Below are 16,386 nucleotides of genomic sequence, written 5' to 3' on the forward strand. Positions count from 1 at the left end.
TGGGAAATTTCACATTTCAGCTTCTTGTCTTTGTTTTTTTCTTCTTTTCTTGCGGCAGCTTTTCAGCTTTTTAAGGGAATAGAGGTTACTGTTCACCCACTAACGGTAATGTTCACGACATTGTTCACACCCTGTTCATATACTTTTTTATTAAAAATGGGTCTCGCAGTACTATTTACCCTTAAAAATTATTTTGCTACAGTGTTTTCAGTTTACAGCAATAAGTTCTATCTAAACGGACCCATAGAGAGGAGAATATGTGTTTGGGTTTTATTTGGTATGTGGGTTATTTGCATAATCTTATATGTTTTGGGTTAATTTGGCATGTGGGTTTAATTTAATTTTGTCAATTATTATTATTTTAATTCAGAGTTAATAACATTTCAAATTTACAGAATGCTAGGAAGAATTCTCTGAAGCATTTTCCATAATATCGCACAAACTTCTCCTTACTTGAGAGAAAATGCTAAGAGTTAGGAAAATGTTTATACCTCTTCTTTTTTATGAAAAAGTGCTAAAATGTAATGTAATCAAATGAAAATAGTTACCATAACAACAATTGTTAAAAACGGTTATATATAGGTGTTGTAATCCAATTACAAGTTGACATGTGTGACAAGAAACATGGTTTTGTGTGTTTGTGTATGAAATAGGTAAACAAGAATTGTCATGAAATGAAATGAAAAAAAGAAAATGTGGAGAACAAGCCCTTAGTCCATAATTGTTTTTTTAATACTAAATACTTAAACTAAAATCATTAATGGAGGCAGAATACAAATATATAAAAATTTTATAAATTTTATTAGTTAGTTTTTTTTTATAAGATATTAAAAGAGAAGTGAGTTCCAGTTAGCTCAACTGATAAAATTTTTGATGATCAAATAAGAGATCTAAGTTCAATCCTCGCTTACACCAAAAACTGATTGATGTCTTGGTTTGATGATAAAAAGTTATCATCAGGATACATGTAGCTGAACCTAACTAATTTATTAAGGACCCATAACCAACCCCAAATATGTGTGAATAAGTCTTATTTGGGGTTGTTATTGTTATTGTTGTTGTTTATGTATAAACACGACGAGTACTTTTTTTTTGTACCAATCTCTCTCTAAGATCTTACAATTAGCTCTGGTTCTATAAATGCGTTTTATGTGTGTGGAAGATGTTTGTGGGGTTGAGTATCGTGCTGTTAGAGCTATTGAGAATGAATTGGGAAATAGGTCTGCGTTAAGATTAATCAACATGGTTTCCCTGTATGTGTTTCTAAGATGTTTATGGGATTGAGTATTGTGATACTGTGGAGCAATCCAGTTCTGGGTCTCTCTAATAAAGAGTATGTATCATACTTGAACCAACTCGTGTTGACGTGGTAGTGGTACTTTTGTTTTTTTTGTTAGCTACTTTTGGTAGGGATATGCTTGATTTTTATTAACTTTGTGATTAAATTATGTTCTCCTATTTGTGGTTCAATGTAAAACTTAGTTTTCTCATTTTTTTTTTTTAATGAAATTGGCATAAAATTGAAGAAGCTAGACTTACCTGACTGAACTCCAAACATGTTTAAACATGATCTGTTTATTTTCATGCTAAGGATGGCTGTTAGAATATAGGAGTGTTTTCTCCCTTATCCACATTTTCTCAAGGAATCATAATGATACCTGTAATCAAACTACTTTGCTATTTATGAAGCACAGTTGATTATTGCCTGGTTGATAAGGAGTTTCTGAAATGATATGTAGTTGTTGCTAGCAAGGATGGATAGTCCAAAGTAAAGTTTAGACTACATTACTTTGCTGGTGTTCACTCTCTTTTGAACTGAGATGAGTGACCTTCTCTTTTCCATTCTAGCAATTTAAAGAAGTTAGCTGTCTTTTTATGCGGGATTAGCTTAGACTGTTTCTAGCGTTCCCTGTGTAAAAGTTAGTCTGAAGTAGATTTTCATTATGCACTTAATAGGTGCATGCATAGAATAAGTTTCAAGATTGTATCAAAAACATGGAGGGAAAAAAATTGCTTCTCTTCAAGATCGTTGGGCTGTATTCTGAAATTGATTAAAACTTCTTAGGAAGCCATATTTCTTGTATCAGAACTTGATGTCATGGCCCGAGAAATGTACAATTTAGTTTTTGAACCAAGCCAGAGATATGTATGATGATAGAGTTAGCTTTGGGAGTGACTCCAATCGTTTATTAGCTTAGTTCAACTACCAATGATTCAAGTTGGCTGGGGAGTGCTTCTAAACGCCCATCCACTTCACATGTATGATGTTAGTAGGTTTTCATATCTGAGAGTTTGGCAGTAGATTGGCACCAATAGTGAACAATTTGAAAGTATTTTCCAGGTTTGTTGACTTCTCTAGTGGAGGTGAAGGTGAATTCGATTTTGCTCATGTCTTCTTTTGTTTGTTTGTAATTTCTTTCATTCATTATAAGATTGTGTTTCTCTGGTATGCTTGATAGGACATTGTGGCAAGAAAGCCCTTCGGTCTCATTGGGTTTCTTCACTTGTAAAAGACCATCTTGGTTCCTGGTCAGATTTCTCTTGGAAGTTTTAGGGGTTTCATTTCAATAGAGCAACCAAGGGTGAATGTTTGAGCAACCTATTGAATTTTCCTTTTTCAAACATGAAAGTTAAGAATTGTGCACTCTTTTCTTTAGCTGGGTATAAGTTGAACTGATTCTGTATTAAATTCCGGCTGAATTTACACTCTTTCTACTTCCAGCCCTCCTAGTCGTTGTAATCAAACCACTTGTCTAACATCTAACTTTTAGCGAATAATGTAGGCAATCAAATAGAATGTCTTGATTTATCCTAAGTCTATTGTTGGTTTTAGGAATTGGGGATTGTTATCATGTCGATGAAGCACCCCTTACTTTGCAACTTAACAAATTAACCAAAAAAGAAAAAGAAGATAAGGAAACACCCCTCAACAGTATTGATCAATTCTACTTTTCTAGTCTAGTTCCGAATGCATATGTTTGCATTCCTGTCCAAGTTGTTGCCACTAGGTATTCTGAGAGATCAGAGATGTGTTCTACAAATTTGCTTACAACCAACTTCTGAACAACAAATGCTTTTACACTAACAAATGTTTTATACAAAATCTAATGTTGGACAAGTTACCAAAATTGCGTCTCAAAGTTCACCAATTAGAGTGGCTTGGTAGGTAGGTTGGATGGATGAGGGATCATAAAGAGCTAAGATACTACTAGCCTGCTCCAGTCATTCAAAGAATTTGAGGGAGGCAACTGACCCCCAAAAACCCTCTTGACTCCTCTATAAAACAGTCTGCAGATCCTCCTTGCTTTGTAAGAGCTAAACTTAAGATGCCTCTCCAATCCTTTGATGCTTTAATCTGATCTTATCACGATACTGGAATCCATTTCTGTTTCTTTCATTCCTTGTGGAGAAACAAGCTTTCACAACGCTGTCTAGCTCAATAATATTGAAGGAGCAGCTAATGTTTGCAGCAGAGGTTCCAGGATCATTTTGTGAGTTAATGATTGTGGTGAGAATGATGATGCTGGTGTGTATTGTGGTACCATTGCTTTGTATTTGAGAGGGATTTTGTGTAGCCATAATGGCAATGAAAATGAAGCTGGCAGCAGCGTTGGTACTGCTGTTGGCCCCTGTAACCTGGTTTTATACTTTATTGCCACATGACAATTCATTTTCAGATTAGAACATGAAACGTTAAGATCTACATGGTTCTGTCAATAAATTTCATATTATGCATGCATACATTTTATACAATAACATATAAATGCTACAAGTTGGTTTTAGAACAAACCTACTCAGTTCTGGAGCAATTATTATCCGACTGCTAAAGGAACTTGAACACTACGTGGTACAGAAGGTGATGCAAGAGACAATAACCCCTTGCAACCTTGATTTACAACCTGGGATCCACACTCTAGTGCACCCCCAATAAGCTCTTTTCCTCATGGCCCTTATGGCTTGCAGCTAGAATGACAAAGCAGATAACTAGCAATCCACAATTTATGCTATCATTTATTTCTCTCTCAAATTTGCTAATGTGTTTGTGTGTTGGAGTGCAAGGAGTGGGAGAGATACGTAGGCCTATTTAGTTCTTAGTTTATTAATCGTTGATTAACTCTTAAAAGTGAGATTTGGCTGTAAAGGAGTATGATTGATTGGTAGATAACTCAAGGTTTGCAATGAAGATAGTTAAAATGGGGTTTGTTTTATTGTTGTGTACCTAGCTCTTCTTATCACCTACCTTAATTTATCACTGCTCTCCCTGTCACCAATCCAACAATTACTATAGGAAGGTGCTTGGTGGTTCCATGATTTTGAGCCAAAAAAATAAAAGTTTGTTCAATGATTTAGGCGAGAGCAGTTCTATTTTGGGCCTATATATTCTAATTGTTACTGAGGTTGCTTCTTTTTTCCTTGTTTTGTCGTTTGTAAAATAAATATGATACTGTCCGATTTTCATTTTGGATAATTTGCAATTTCAGGGAAAGCCCTTCCATACCAAAGCCCGAATATCCAACAAATAAACTCTGGACGCCCTCTCCTTAGTCCTTACCCGACTGATATTCTTGTTTGTATTATGATACTTCTTGTTTTTTGTGGTTAATTGATAGAGTAACATAATTTTATTAATGTCACACTTTACAGTAAACGTTTTTTTATTTATTTAAAAGCACTCTTACATTTGGTTAGTTAGACTTTTAATTTGACTTTTGAGGAATAAAATATTGCTTTATTATAAGATCATTGATATTAGATTACAGTAAACTAAATTATTAAAATAATTTGTCATCAAATAAGGGACTTGTTGTCCAAAATTTGTGAGGGTTCAGTGCCAGTTGTCTTCTAAGTGTGCAGAAAATATTCTCTTCAGGATTCATTACTGACAATGAGCATAATGGAACTGAGCAAAGGACGTTGGTACTTTGAAGAAAGTTATGACGGTAAGAAAGAAAGGGAAAACACCAAACAAAAAGTGGGTCCCACAATTTTTTTGTTGTTTTTTTTTTGCATATATCTTTTGTACATATCTTTCTTTAATCATCTCTTCCTTGAAACCATTCTTCATCAATATCTGCATTTGGGTCATGGTTATGATAATAAGAATCATCGTAGCCAAAAGGATTAGGCATTTTCCAATGGTGTTCAAGTTTAAATCACTGTCTATACCAAAAGCATAACAATAAAAACTAAAAAGCAATCACTATGGAATAAGCATCAATGAATAATTGAATACTATAAATTATCATCGGTGAATACAATAAGAAGACTTAATCCCAAAATTTTGGGATTGACTACAAAATCTCAACAGACTAATCAGTGAATTGTATTTCAAGATTTTGTATGAATTACAAAAGTTGGTACTGTATAAACCCCTTTAACTTTGCAACTTCATATGTTTTCAGATTAAGATCCTTCACAAGTTTCCTAGTTATATTAGCAGATTCCCACCATTGATTGTGTATAGATTACCACACTAATGATTTAAGTTTGTAATCACATCCCAAAATAAAGGATTACATTACTGCATCAACATGTGGAGGTCGAGGAAGAAGCAGATTACCCTTTATTAGTAAGTTAGTTAGTTGTACAGTCACTTAGGGTTGGCGTTGAATCCATGATCTCCCTCTTCACTGCTCTTACAAGGAGGTACCATTTGAGCTAAACCTTTCTTTTTTGGCAACAATACATAACCCCTTGGCAAATGTTTTTATTGAGCTTTTTGTTTTTTGGCATCAATGAGCAAGAGCTTAGCCTTACACCATTTAAGTATTATCACTTTTTTGAAACAGAGTGTTCTTATCGAGGGATAAACTAATGAAACATAAAAAATCCTTGGATGTCAAAACACCCTACCAGCAGCCCTCTTTCTAATTGAGCATAACTAAAGTGCGCATTGTAAATCATTGTTGACAAGATCGTATAAAGTATAAACACTGATGGAAGAGATTGATTTCATGATTCTCTTGTAATTATTATTTCATTCTTTATACAATTTCGTTGTGTTACATACAAATTGAACAAACTTACTCCTGTGGAGCCACCACCTGCCCTCAACAATTTAAGGTGGTTTCTTAGTGCCCGAAGAATAAATGACAATGTATTAGACTAGACTTAGCTCATCAGTAATGTTGGCAGCTTTCGTGTTTTCTTGAGATTCAATGGCTGCAAGTTTCTTCCGCAATGCCACCAACTCCTCCCCGGCATCACATATAAATGCAGAAGCTTGCCTGCCAGACAAAGTTGCCCCCTCCATGCTGTCTATGTAATCCTGTACAACATATAACCATTTAGACTTAATACTGGTTTCTTTAATTATGTTTCTTTAGTGACATTCATCTGCCTCATGGATTATGGATTTCGTGCAGATTAGCAAGGGCTCATCAGCTAACAACTTAAATTTCAAGAATTTACTCAAATAAATATTTGTTATCTGTTATTGCAAAAATAACAAAGCTGTCATATGACATTGTTTGAACCAATAGCCAACTTAAGATACTATACTCATCTTAGCCAAATAGCCGAGAAAGGTAACTTATTATGTCCCTTCTTTCCTACAGAAACTCCCTTGTCCCTGCTGAAAAGAACTGAGTCCCCCAACCATTTTTAGCAGAACATGTTACAAGCCATCTCTCTCTCTCATGCTCAAATTTGTGCATCCGGACATGGGTGATAAGAGGGAAAATGGTTATTTTGTAACAAGGTGCAGCCACCTACAGCCCATTAGCCATTAGGTTTGTCCAGAAAAATATTATAGACCTGCTCGTAATATTAACAAGTGAAATGTCATGTAAGACATTGTCAGAACCAATGACCCACCAACAATGTCTGGCCACATTTGCAGAAAACAGGGAATATTAGTTTCTCTAAAAAGGCTGATTTTACTTATTTATTTTGGTAGATCATAATTTGAGCCTTGGAACATATTCAAAAATTTAGGTGCTACAAAAAGTGCTCATATATGTTAATTTAGAGATATAGTAGATTAACAACACAACATTTTGAATGACCATATCATTATATCCTATATCATTTTTTTTAATAGGTATCATTATATCCTCTATCATAACCTTTTCAGAAGGAATCTCTGGCAAAAGTGTTCCAACAGTTTTTCTTTTTTCCTTTTTTCTGAATAAATGTTCAACAGTTATATGCATGTTACAACCAAGCATCATGTGAGAGATTCGGGGCAGTGAAGTTACCTGTTTTGTATAAGAGCCAGCAAGGAAGAAATTTTTTACTGGTGTCTTTTGATCAGGTCTAAATGGATCTTTACCAGGTGCCTCCCGGTATAGAGATTGCCCAATTTTGACAACAGATGACCAAGTTACTTCTAAACCTTGAGATGATGGGAATAAAGCCAAAACCTAATAACAAAGACAGCGCTGTTTTAATTCATGTGTTACATTCAAGAGAAAAGAAATCATGCGTTACAGCGCTGTTTTAATTCAATTGAGAACAGAGCTCTATGAAGCCAACACCACAATGGTGCACATGTGTATCTTCTAAGTAGAAGCCTCTTTAAAACAGAGATGCAATCTATGAAGTAGAACATAGCCTAAATTTTTAAATTAAGTTATGAGATACTTAAGCATAAAAGATAAATTAACTTCCCTTTTTTTTCCCCATGGAAAATGGTAAAAAATTTATTTCCAACAGTTTTCTGAAGTTAATCAATATCATAAGAAATTTCCCAAAACATGCACAAGAACACTGGACAGATAATTTATCATTTTCTACTCCTACTCTGTTGCAAGGAGGATCTAGTCGCCTATTCAATTTGGAATGCAAAGAAGTAGAGTGACGTGTTATCTGGAATTTTCTACCTTATTGTAAGGTGGGAGAGAAATACTAAAATTTTTTTTTAGCATGTTGACCTTCCAGAAAACAAGTTCAAACTCCGGCTTGTGCAATCACTTACTGATTAGATGGCTGCTTTTTCATTTTCCATATTCAGATCTTTTGGATAACCTAAATTTCAGAGGTCAGTTCTCTCTAGGGGACCTATTTTGAACCTCCATTGTACTGAAGTTGCACCCATTTCTTTCTTTTCCACTAAATTGTTTATAACCATGAAATAAATTCCAAAACATGACAACTGGACTGGAGAAAGAACACATGAAACTGAAAGCAATAACTTTGGTTTCCTTTGAATGCAATTGAGGCTATTTGAGAAACAAGAGTAGTTTTTACCTGTTTTGCCACTCTTGCTATGATTTCCTCATTTGGCAAGGGCATGTAAGGATCCCCTGGTGTCAGAACACACCTGCAAGACAGAAACCACTTTTTTGACTGAGTAGGTGAATACAAAAGGAAAGATTAATGGAGACATAAAAACATGAGAACAGAATATTCATTCCAAATTGGATGTTTGCAGTAGGGCTTTACAACTTAACATCGGGGATTAAAAAGTTTCAAATCCTTACTGCAAGGTAATATTTAACCAATTACTGAGGTCAAGATATTTGTATTAACTTATGTAAGTATGAATGATATTAGCATTATAATATTGAAAAAAAAAAATAATAATAACAATAATACATTGAGATCATTGCAGTACATGCCCGAGCCGCTTGAATGAAAACATCGAATAGTATGAAAGTAAAACAATGCATATACTTGTGGGACAGTTTGGTAGTGTTCCAAGTCCTATGTTACTCTCTTTTTTTGGTTTAGGAAAATTCACGTCATCTATTACCTGTTACAAAAGCTTCTTTTCTTTTTAATATACATTTATTTTCCCTCGTATTCATTTCCCATTATCCTTGAAAAGAAAAGGTGAAACCTAAAACAGAGGTAAAAGTTACATTCAAAACAGATAATACCAGTGGTTTTACAGCTTTGCATATACCTTGGCATCTAGAAAAACAAAAGATAGTGAAGGATATGAGAAATGATAATACAAAACAGAAAACAGAAAGATTTACCAGTAAATTCTTTTAAAGTGGAAAAAGAAAAGGATTCTAAGTCATAAGCTACCAAACTCCATCTTATAACAAACACAAAAAACAAAGCTTAATTTAGTGGTTGAGGTAAAAGTCTAGGTCTAGAAGTGAATCTACATGGAGGGAAGAATGCAAAATACAAATTGCAAGAGCAAAGAATCCTGAGATCAATGTAATATACACAAGTTGTGGTAGCAAATTTGTTGATAGTGATAGAGGTAGAAGGGTCGAAATCAGCACACAAAATGTTTACTATGTTGGTTGCAAAGAATGAATAGGCATACACAACAACCAGCACAAAGCAAACCTAAAAGAAGGATTAATACACAGCAAACTACAAATAAATAAAAGCCTTCCAGTAAGAATCACAAGTCATAGCTATCCTATTGACTGGAAACACATGTTGGCAGATCAATATTGACACAATGTAATAAATATTGCCAGAACATAAGGCTCAAATGATAATGATAAGAACATTTTCCTTACTGGAGCAATGAACCTTGTCCCTCAATGTAGTAGTCTTCAGGAGATGTTAGTGCTAAGTCAGCAAAGCAAGAGAAATCTGCATCTGGACTATAAAGAAGGTTATCTAACCCCGCAGCTTGCCTCAATTGCCTACCAGTCAGAAGGTAACATTTCACAATGAAATAAAGCAAAAGGTCTTAGGCTTTCAGAAGTGTAACAGAAGCAGATTTTCCTTGCTCCTCATAGCAATGGCATCCCACTTCTCCATGCCAATAACATCATACAGATGAGATAATTACCTTGACCGTTCTAGATCCTGTAACTCTGTGACCCAACCGTTGTATCTTAGTTGTACTGTGACAACAGGAACTCCAACTAGTTCATAAATATTATTGAAAAAGTCCAATTCCCTCCACTGAGTTGGAAGTAATCTTTTGATTCCAGGGACATCACATGCTGCCAAAAGAACAGTCCTAGGCTTAGAGAATACTCACCTGACCTAAATAAATTTATAATCATAAACAGACACAGAGGAAGAACAAACCACAAACCTGCAACATAAGCATCAGCTTTCACAGTTTTCTTACTAGTAGCCTGAGATGAATAACAAATAGTAGGCATTAACACTTAAAAGAAGAATCCCAAAGTCCACAACACCATGTAACAGTTAAAAATACCAGAGTTGTGCTGGACTTCAAAGCAAATCAGCAGGTATAGTGATAGATTAATAGATAGATGGTTGACTAATCACCTTAGACATAGCAAGTCCTGTGACATATGTGTCTCCAAGAGCTGATTTATCATAGAGAATCTCTCTACAACCCCACCTAAGATGGAACCTGTTCTAGCAGAGGAGCAACAAATGAATATAGGAGAATACAGCAAATAATGAATCACTATTCCATTCATCTAAAGTTCTCATATTCCAAAAATAATACCTTCCCCCTTTGTCTGTGATATATTTTCTGATGGGACCACTCAAGTAAATATCCGGAGAACCCTTGAGCATGCGTAGAAGTGAAGCCTCCGTCTTAGTGGCAAACAATGAGAATATAGTGAGCATGCAACGAGCACTCATATTATCACAATCAATAAACCCAAGGGCATAGGCAACAGGATCCCACATTCTCTGAATACTCGTGCGTGTGCCACCTTTGGACAAGAACCAATCAGAGAAGCTGATCTGTAAGAAAAAAAATGAAATGTTCAAATAATAGAATCACGTAAAAAAAATACACTTACGTACAAAAAAGCCTGAGAATAAAAAAGATAGAGCCACAAAAGTACATTTACATTTCAATCAAACTATAGCCAAAGACCATGTAATAACACTTCCCCCCATCCCCAAGGACCCCAACCCCATCCATACACACACAAACAAACAAACAAACAAACAAACAAAAAATCCAAGGACAAACAGAAAAATAACATAGAAAGGTGGAGGTGAACAGAAAAGTTAGAAGTCTCCATGAAAACTGAAAATTCCCTCCTGGGATTTTTGTCTTCAGATCTCCTCCAGAGAGTACTACTAGGCAAGTTTTGCAGAAATTACTGCTCCCCAGATGTGTCCTATTGATGGTATGTAGTTTCTGGGACTAGGGTTTTCCCTTTGTAACCCAAAAACAAAAAGGCAACTATTCTAATAGATCAGAATAAGGAAAGGAGCCCGAAAATATTAGACAATAAAACATCTCTTACACTATCCAAATTCCGTATATCCCTCATTGCACCATCTGGATCAACAAGAGCCCTCACAACTGGACTTAGAGCAAGAGCCACAGCATTTCTTGCTTTATCATAAGTCTGCACTTTTACAATATGTGAAAGAAAATAGATCAGTGACAAATTCCAAAGAAGCAAGAAGTTTCAGCAACAATGTAAGCACTGCAAAAGGAGATTTTCCAGTAAGATAAAATCCGCATTTAGCCACTTTTTTTTTTTTTTCCTTTTCAATGATCTACAAACTGTCAAATTAAGTTTAACCAACTAAAACAGAGATATTTTGCATCACTAAGAATTGAAAGCACATCTTCGAATGATAATAGATGGTCATGGCATGAAAATATGGTGTGACGAAGGCAGTGGCAATGGCATAGTAAGCACTACCTTAAGCTGATTTGTAGTTAAAAATGCACGAATTCCATGTAATGGAGCTCCAACTAGAAATCGAAAATCAAGCTCTGAAGTAGAAAACCAAAGTATTAGCAACATATTTCTGAGTATAAATGATACACAAATACAACATTCAGCATTGCCAAAAGCAATTTGCATATATATATATATATATATATATATATATATATATATATATATATATATATAATGAAACTATTAAGCTTATTTATTATTAAGTAAAACTTTATTTAAGATCAAGCATAGAATCATACCACCAATTTGACCATCTTTGTTTACAAAAGTGTGAGTATGGTCCTTCACAAGTAGATTTTTATCTGCACCCACCTAGGTTCAATTAAAATTAGAAAACTATCAGAGACTACATAGATAGAGAATCTTTTTCTTAAAGAATACATAGTTAACTACTATTCAGGAGATTTTACAAGATTTTGATTCTAAAAAGAGGATAAGCTAAGTCAAGTGCAGAGAAGGCAAAAATCTGAATCAGCCCATTACATCACAGAACAGGGACCTTTTTTTCCCCTTTCCAGAAATCACAAATCACATCTCTGGTTCATGCCTTACTTGCATGTATTTTCTAGCTATATAATACTAATGTGTAAAGTTTGCAACGAATGCTAGAATGTCATATCACTGCAACCAAGCAAGTTATGTTCACCTTTTTCATCAAACGGAAAAGATTATTATAGCAACCAAAGAAAACATGCAGTCCCATTTCAATGTGGTTCCCACGTCGGTCAACAAAAGAACCCACTTTTCCACCAATAAAAGACCTTGACTCGTATATATCCACCTGAGAATACAAAAAAAATAAATAAAACAGAGGCAAAGAATATCCTCACAATGAAAAAGCATTAAAATAACAGAAGATAAAATACTCTCTAGTGCATTTCTGCTGAAAAAACTTAGCAGAATAACCCAAAATGCTGATTTTATATCTAATTCTTCATTTTCTAAAAAAAACAAATGGTGGAATGGTGGTATGATCAAGGCATTGGAAAATTGCAGGAAACATAGAAGACATGTTGTCAGCATTTGAGGACGATAGAATAAAATGGGCCAAACCTCATGGCCCTGATCCAAAAGTTCAACCGCCGTTGACATGCCCGCTAGCCCAGCTCCAATAATAGCAACTTTCAGCTTAGGTCCCCGATAATGTTCAGGTTCTGGTGGAAACAACCCTTTTGGAGCTGCCATGTAAATCATTCATTTAAATATATTGAAGTCCAAACACTGCACCTAGAATCACTAATTCCTAAGTAAATGCAATCAGAAGATTTTGATCTTTTGGATGCTCATAAAAAAAAAAAAGACTTTTATCTTTTGGTAATATTAAACTAGAATTCAGTCTTTATTAATTTATTGCATTGACACATTTGCCTAATTGAGAAGCTTAAATCAAAATAAATGATTAAAAATTCATATGCATTCCACTATTTTTAGGATATAGAACTATGAAGTGGTACTGTGGTAGAAGCCCTTTTTCCAATTCAATTTGTTTAGCTTGTCATAAAAAGAAAATGAAAGGGGAAGAAAAATATACTGGTTTACTAATTTTCACAACTGCATATAAACTTATGCATCCTAGGATTCAATCACAAGACCTGAGGTACGAGTATAACTCTCTTCTCAATCCAACACAAATAGAGGCCTCAAATCTTTCACAGACTGAACAGTTCAAGTAAACTTTGAAAGACACAACGTTTTAGGTGGAGAAATGAGTAATTGATAATCCTGAAAACCATCCAAAAAGAAAGAGGGTACTTCCAATTGAACTAATTTACTAACCAAGATCAAAGTCTACTTTGCAAACAAGTTTTCATTTTTCCTTTAATGAACATCCAATTCAAATTAACTACTACAAAATTCAAACCACAGAATTCATTTTTCACATAGCATTTTCTCAACAACAGAATTCAAACCACACATAATATACCCTCCTAACCCCCTTCCCCACTTTTCCCCTTCAACAAAATCCAATTCTCAAACTCAGCTCAAAATAACTATCAAATTCGCATATAAATCACCATAAACTCCCTCAAATTCAGTGAAAAGTCACTCAACCCATCAATCAAAACCAAAAAATTTCTCACCAAACAACAAAATACCAAACACCCAGAAAGCAAAAAAGGCACAAAACCCAGATATTTCAAAGCTCCAGATATATTAGCACAGAATTACCATTAGTACGCATGTCAGAAACTTTGGTTTCCAAAGAGTCCAAAGAGGAGCGAACCCAGAACCTCTGACTCTTCACCTGAGCCACCGAACGCCTACCCCAGAACAAGAACCCGGCCTTGTCACTTCTGGTCCCAGTGACCGAAGCCCCCGGAGAAAGAACCCAAGAAGCCATAGATAAAAGACACCCAAAACACTACAAATTTTAAACCAAACAAACTGTTTTTTCTATCTTTGTCTAAACTATGTTTGTATCAAAAGAAATGTAAATTTGGACATGACCCTTTTGAGAGAGAGAGGGTATCTGAGGATTGAGATGCGCTTAACAGTGGTTTTTGGAAGTTAATGCGGTTGGCATGTGTGTGCGTGTAATGTGCGTGTAGTGTGTACTGTCTAGTGTCTACTGTGCAGTGTAGTTATTGTAAAAGAAAAGTGCATGAATAATGAATTGTGAACTGTGAAATGTGGAAGTGGAAGTACCACTACTTCCATTTCCGCTGACGATAATGTTAATGTTAATGCGCCACACCAAATCTAGAGACTTGGACAAAAGAGTCAACAACTTGGGCTGTTTTATATGGCCTATTGGGCTGGAAAAACTAATCACTTTTTTCCTTTCTTCTTCTTCTTCTTTTTTTTTTTTTTTTTTGGTTATATTCATTTACACGTGTTCGTGCACAAAGTGTTTATGTAAAGAGAGAAAGAGTTTAAGTTACAAGTAGTATATTGTAACTATGTCAAAAAATAGTATTTTTTATTGTGTGAAAATAACTCAAGAAAGTCACAATTTCAATTTAAAATTAGTGTGTGCAGTGTGTGTAAGAAAAATACCCTTCTATGTTATATTCATAACATTACTTAACTTGAATGAGAGGTGAAATTTTTTCTTTCATTTCCTTTAAAATTCAATAATAGATGAAAATGAAAAAAAAAAAAAAAGCTGTAAATTAATACATATCAGACTTTTGAAAGTCTTGTGAATTGTAATTCAACTTGCCTCTTAATGTTTCCAATTAAAATATTTATTATTCAAATTTCTTATCTTTTGTAACTATTGAAATAAAATAAAAATAAATCTCACACCAATAATACATGGAAGCCAGGCCTGATTAATGAACTAGAGAGTAGGAAGATATATTCAACTCACTATAAGGTCATTGGTTTCTTAAAATAGGAAAAAAAAAAAAAAAAACTACAAGGTCATTGACACATGCAAGGTGTGGTGGCCCTTTGTGTGATATTGGGTTGGACTGGTTCCTGCCGTGCTAGGCCTAAAGTGTTCTAGGTCAGGAAGTTGAGACCAGTCCAATTGCAACCCACCTTAGTCCGGCTTATGCGCAAACTATGCTTGGTTTAGCCCAGACTTTGGTCACATGCCTCTAGCAAGCAGAGCTGTTATGACAATTACGACCGTCAAATATAATAAAAATAATAACAAATATTTATTCTCCACTTAGACAAAATAAATAGTGGGTCATTACAAGAAACACGTGTTTTACGAGATAGCAATACAAATTAATACGAAACAGGTGTTACTAAGCTTATTGAATCACAAAGAAATATCAGTCTGCTGTGCAGAGTTATGTTATGAGGTCTAAGTCAAGAAGGAAAACCATTTCCTCAATGCGAATAATCTCTCCGGAAGAAATTAACTACTTTGAAGGAACGGGCCCTAAATAACTTGTGCCTAGAGGAGCATCTTGCTTTTAGCAGACAGCGTGGTTTGAGAGGGAGAAGGGAAAATCATCATATTCGGTGCATGCCTGCTATGCTATTCTCTCTTTTTTGTTTTTTCTTTTCTCTCCGATTCTTTCTTTCTTTTCCCTTTCGTTTTTTATCTCTTCGTGTTTTACTTAGTCGTGGTGGTTCTCTCCTGTTAGATTACTGTTGCCGTCTCCCCCCTATGCACAGTAGGGGTTCTTTATATAATGTCTGTCGCAGCTGGTTTTTACCATTTTAGCCCTTAACCGTCTTTGTCTGGTGTGAGCGTCCTTACCGACCATTATTGATTGGTCAATCGCCTAACCAGCGCCACTTACCTTTGCTAGCCGTGCCACTCCACCTCACCAGACAAAGAAGATTATTTTGTTTGTTTACCTGCCACGGTGTAAGTATTCTCTTTCTTTTCGTCCCTCATGGCATGCACCTAGTGGTTCCAACTCAACTTTGCTTTTTTGGGCTGTATGTCATCCCAGCAGGACATTGCCTCCAAAAGAGCCTGAGCAGGAAACACAAAAATAAGTTTACCCCCTCCCTACCGCCAGACCATACCCTCTTACCTCTGACCCATGACCCACCATTTCTTGTATTGGCTAGGTACAGGCTGGTAGTGTCTAGGCCTTGCGTGTGCCTTACTTCTATGTTCGTCCAAAATCTGCCTGCTGCTCATGCGTTTGCCGCAGTCTGAAGGTCCATCTACCTATTCTGCCATTTGTCCTTAACTTCTCACGGCATGGGCTGCTTTCCTGATTTCTCATTCTTTATGGCTTGTTGGGCTTTGCTTGATTGTGGGCTTCCCCTCCTTCGTGTCATTCCACGTGTTTTATTCTTAGCCTTGCTATTACCTCCTGCCACATCATTCTGACATGCCTACCATGATGTTACTTGACCCAGAACTGCTGGGCCTCTTTGGGCTTACTACTCATCTCTTTTCTGATGGCCCAAT

General features: G+C 35.4%; 1 protein-coding gene across 1 annotated transcript; it reads right to left on the reverse strand.

Annotated features, from left to right (window-relative positions):
* Positions 1-5,920: 5,920 nt before the first annotated feature.
* On the reverse strand, positions 5,921-14,269 carry LOC142628326 (zeta-carotene desaturase, chloroplastic/chromoplastic). Its single transcript, XM_075802427.1, has 14 exons — positions 13,725-14,269; positions 12,609-12,733; positions 12,202-12,336; positions 11,795-11,867; positions 11,514-11,587; positions 11,106-11,210; positions 10,346-10,590; positions 10,159-10,246; positions 9,959-10,001; positions 9,707-9,863; positions 9,429-9,557; positions 8,191-8,263; positions 7,200-7,364; positions 5,921-6,268 (listed from the first exon to the last, which is right to left on the reverse strand). The coding sequence occupies exons 1-14, from the start codon at positions 13,894-13,896 to the stop codon at positions 6,101-6,103; spliced, it is 1,752 nt and encodes a 583-aa protein (XP_075658542.1). The 5' UTR covers positions 13,897-14,269; the 3' UTR covers positions 5,921-6,100.
* Between the last annotated feature and the right edge of the window lie 2,117 nt (positions 14,270-16,386).

This window comes from Castanea sativa, chromosome 3 (assembly GCF_040712315.1).
Source record: "Castanea sativa cultivar Marrone di Chiusa Pesio chromosome 3, ASM4071231v1".
NCBI classification, from domain to species: domain Eukaryota; kingdom Viridiplantae; phylum Streptophyta; class Magnoliopsida; order Fagales; family Fagaceae; genus Castanea; species Castanea sativa.

Coding starts and splice junctions, on each gene's coding strand:
- LOC142628326 (XM_075802427.1), bottom strand. CDS start 13,896: ATGGCTTCTTGGGTTCTTTCTCCGGGGGCTTCGGTCACTGGGACCAGA. Junction 10,002..10,158: donor CAGGACTTGCTATGTCTAAG/GTGATTAGTCAA, acceptor TATTCATCTCAG/GCTACTAGTAAGAAAACTGT. Junction 9,864..9,958: donor AGCTGATGCTTATGTTGCAG/GTTTGTGGTTTG, acceptor TTCTTTTGGCAG/CATGTGATGTCCCTGGAATC.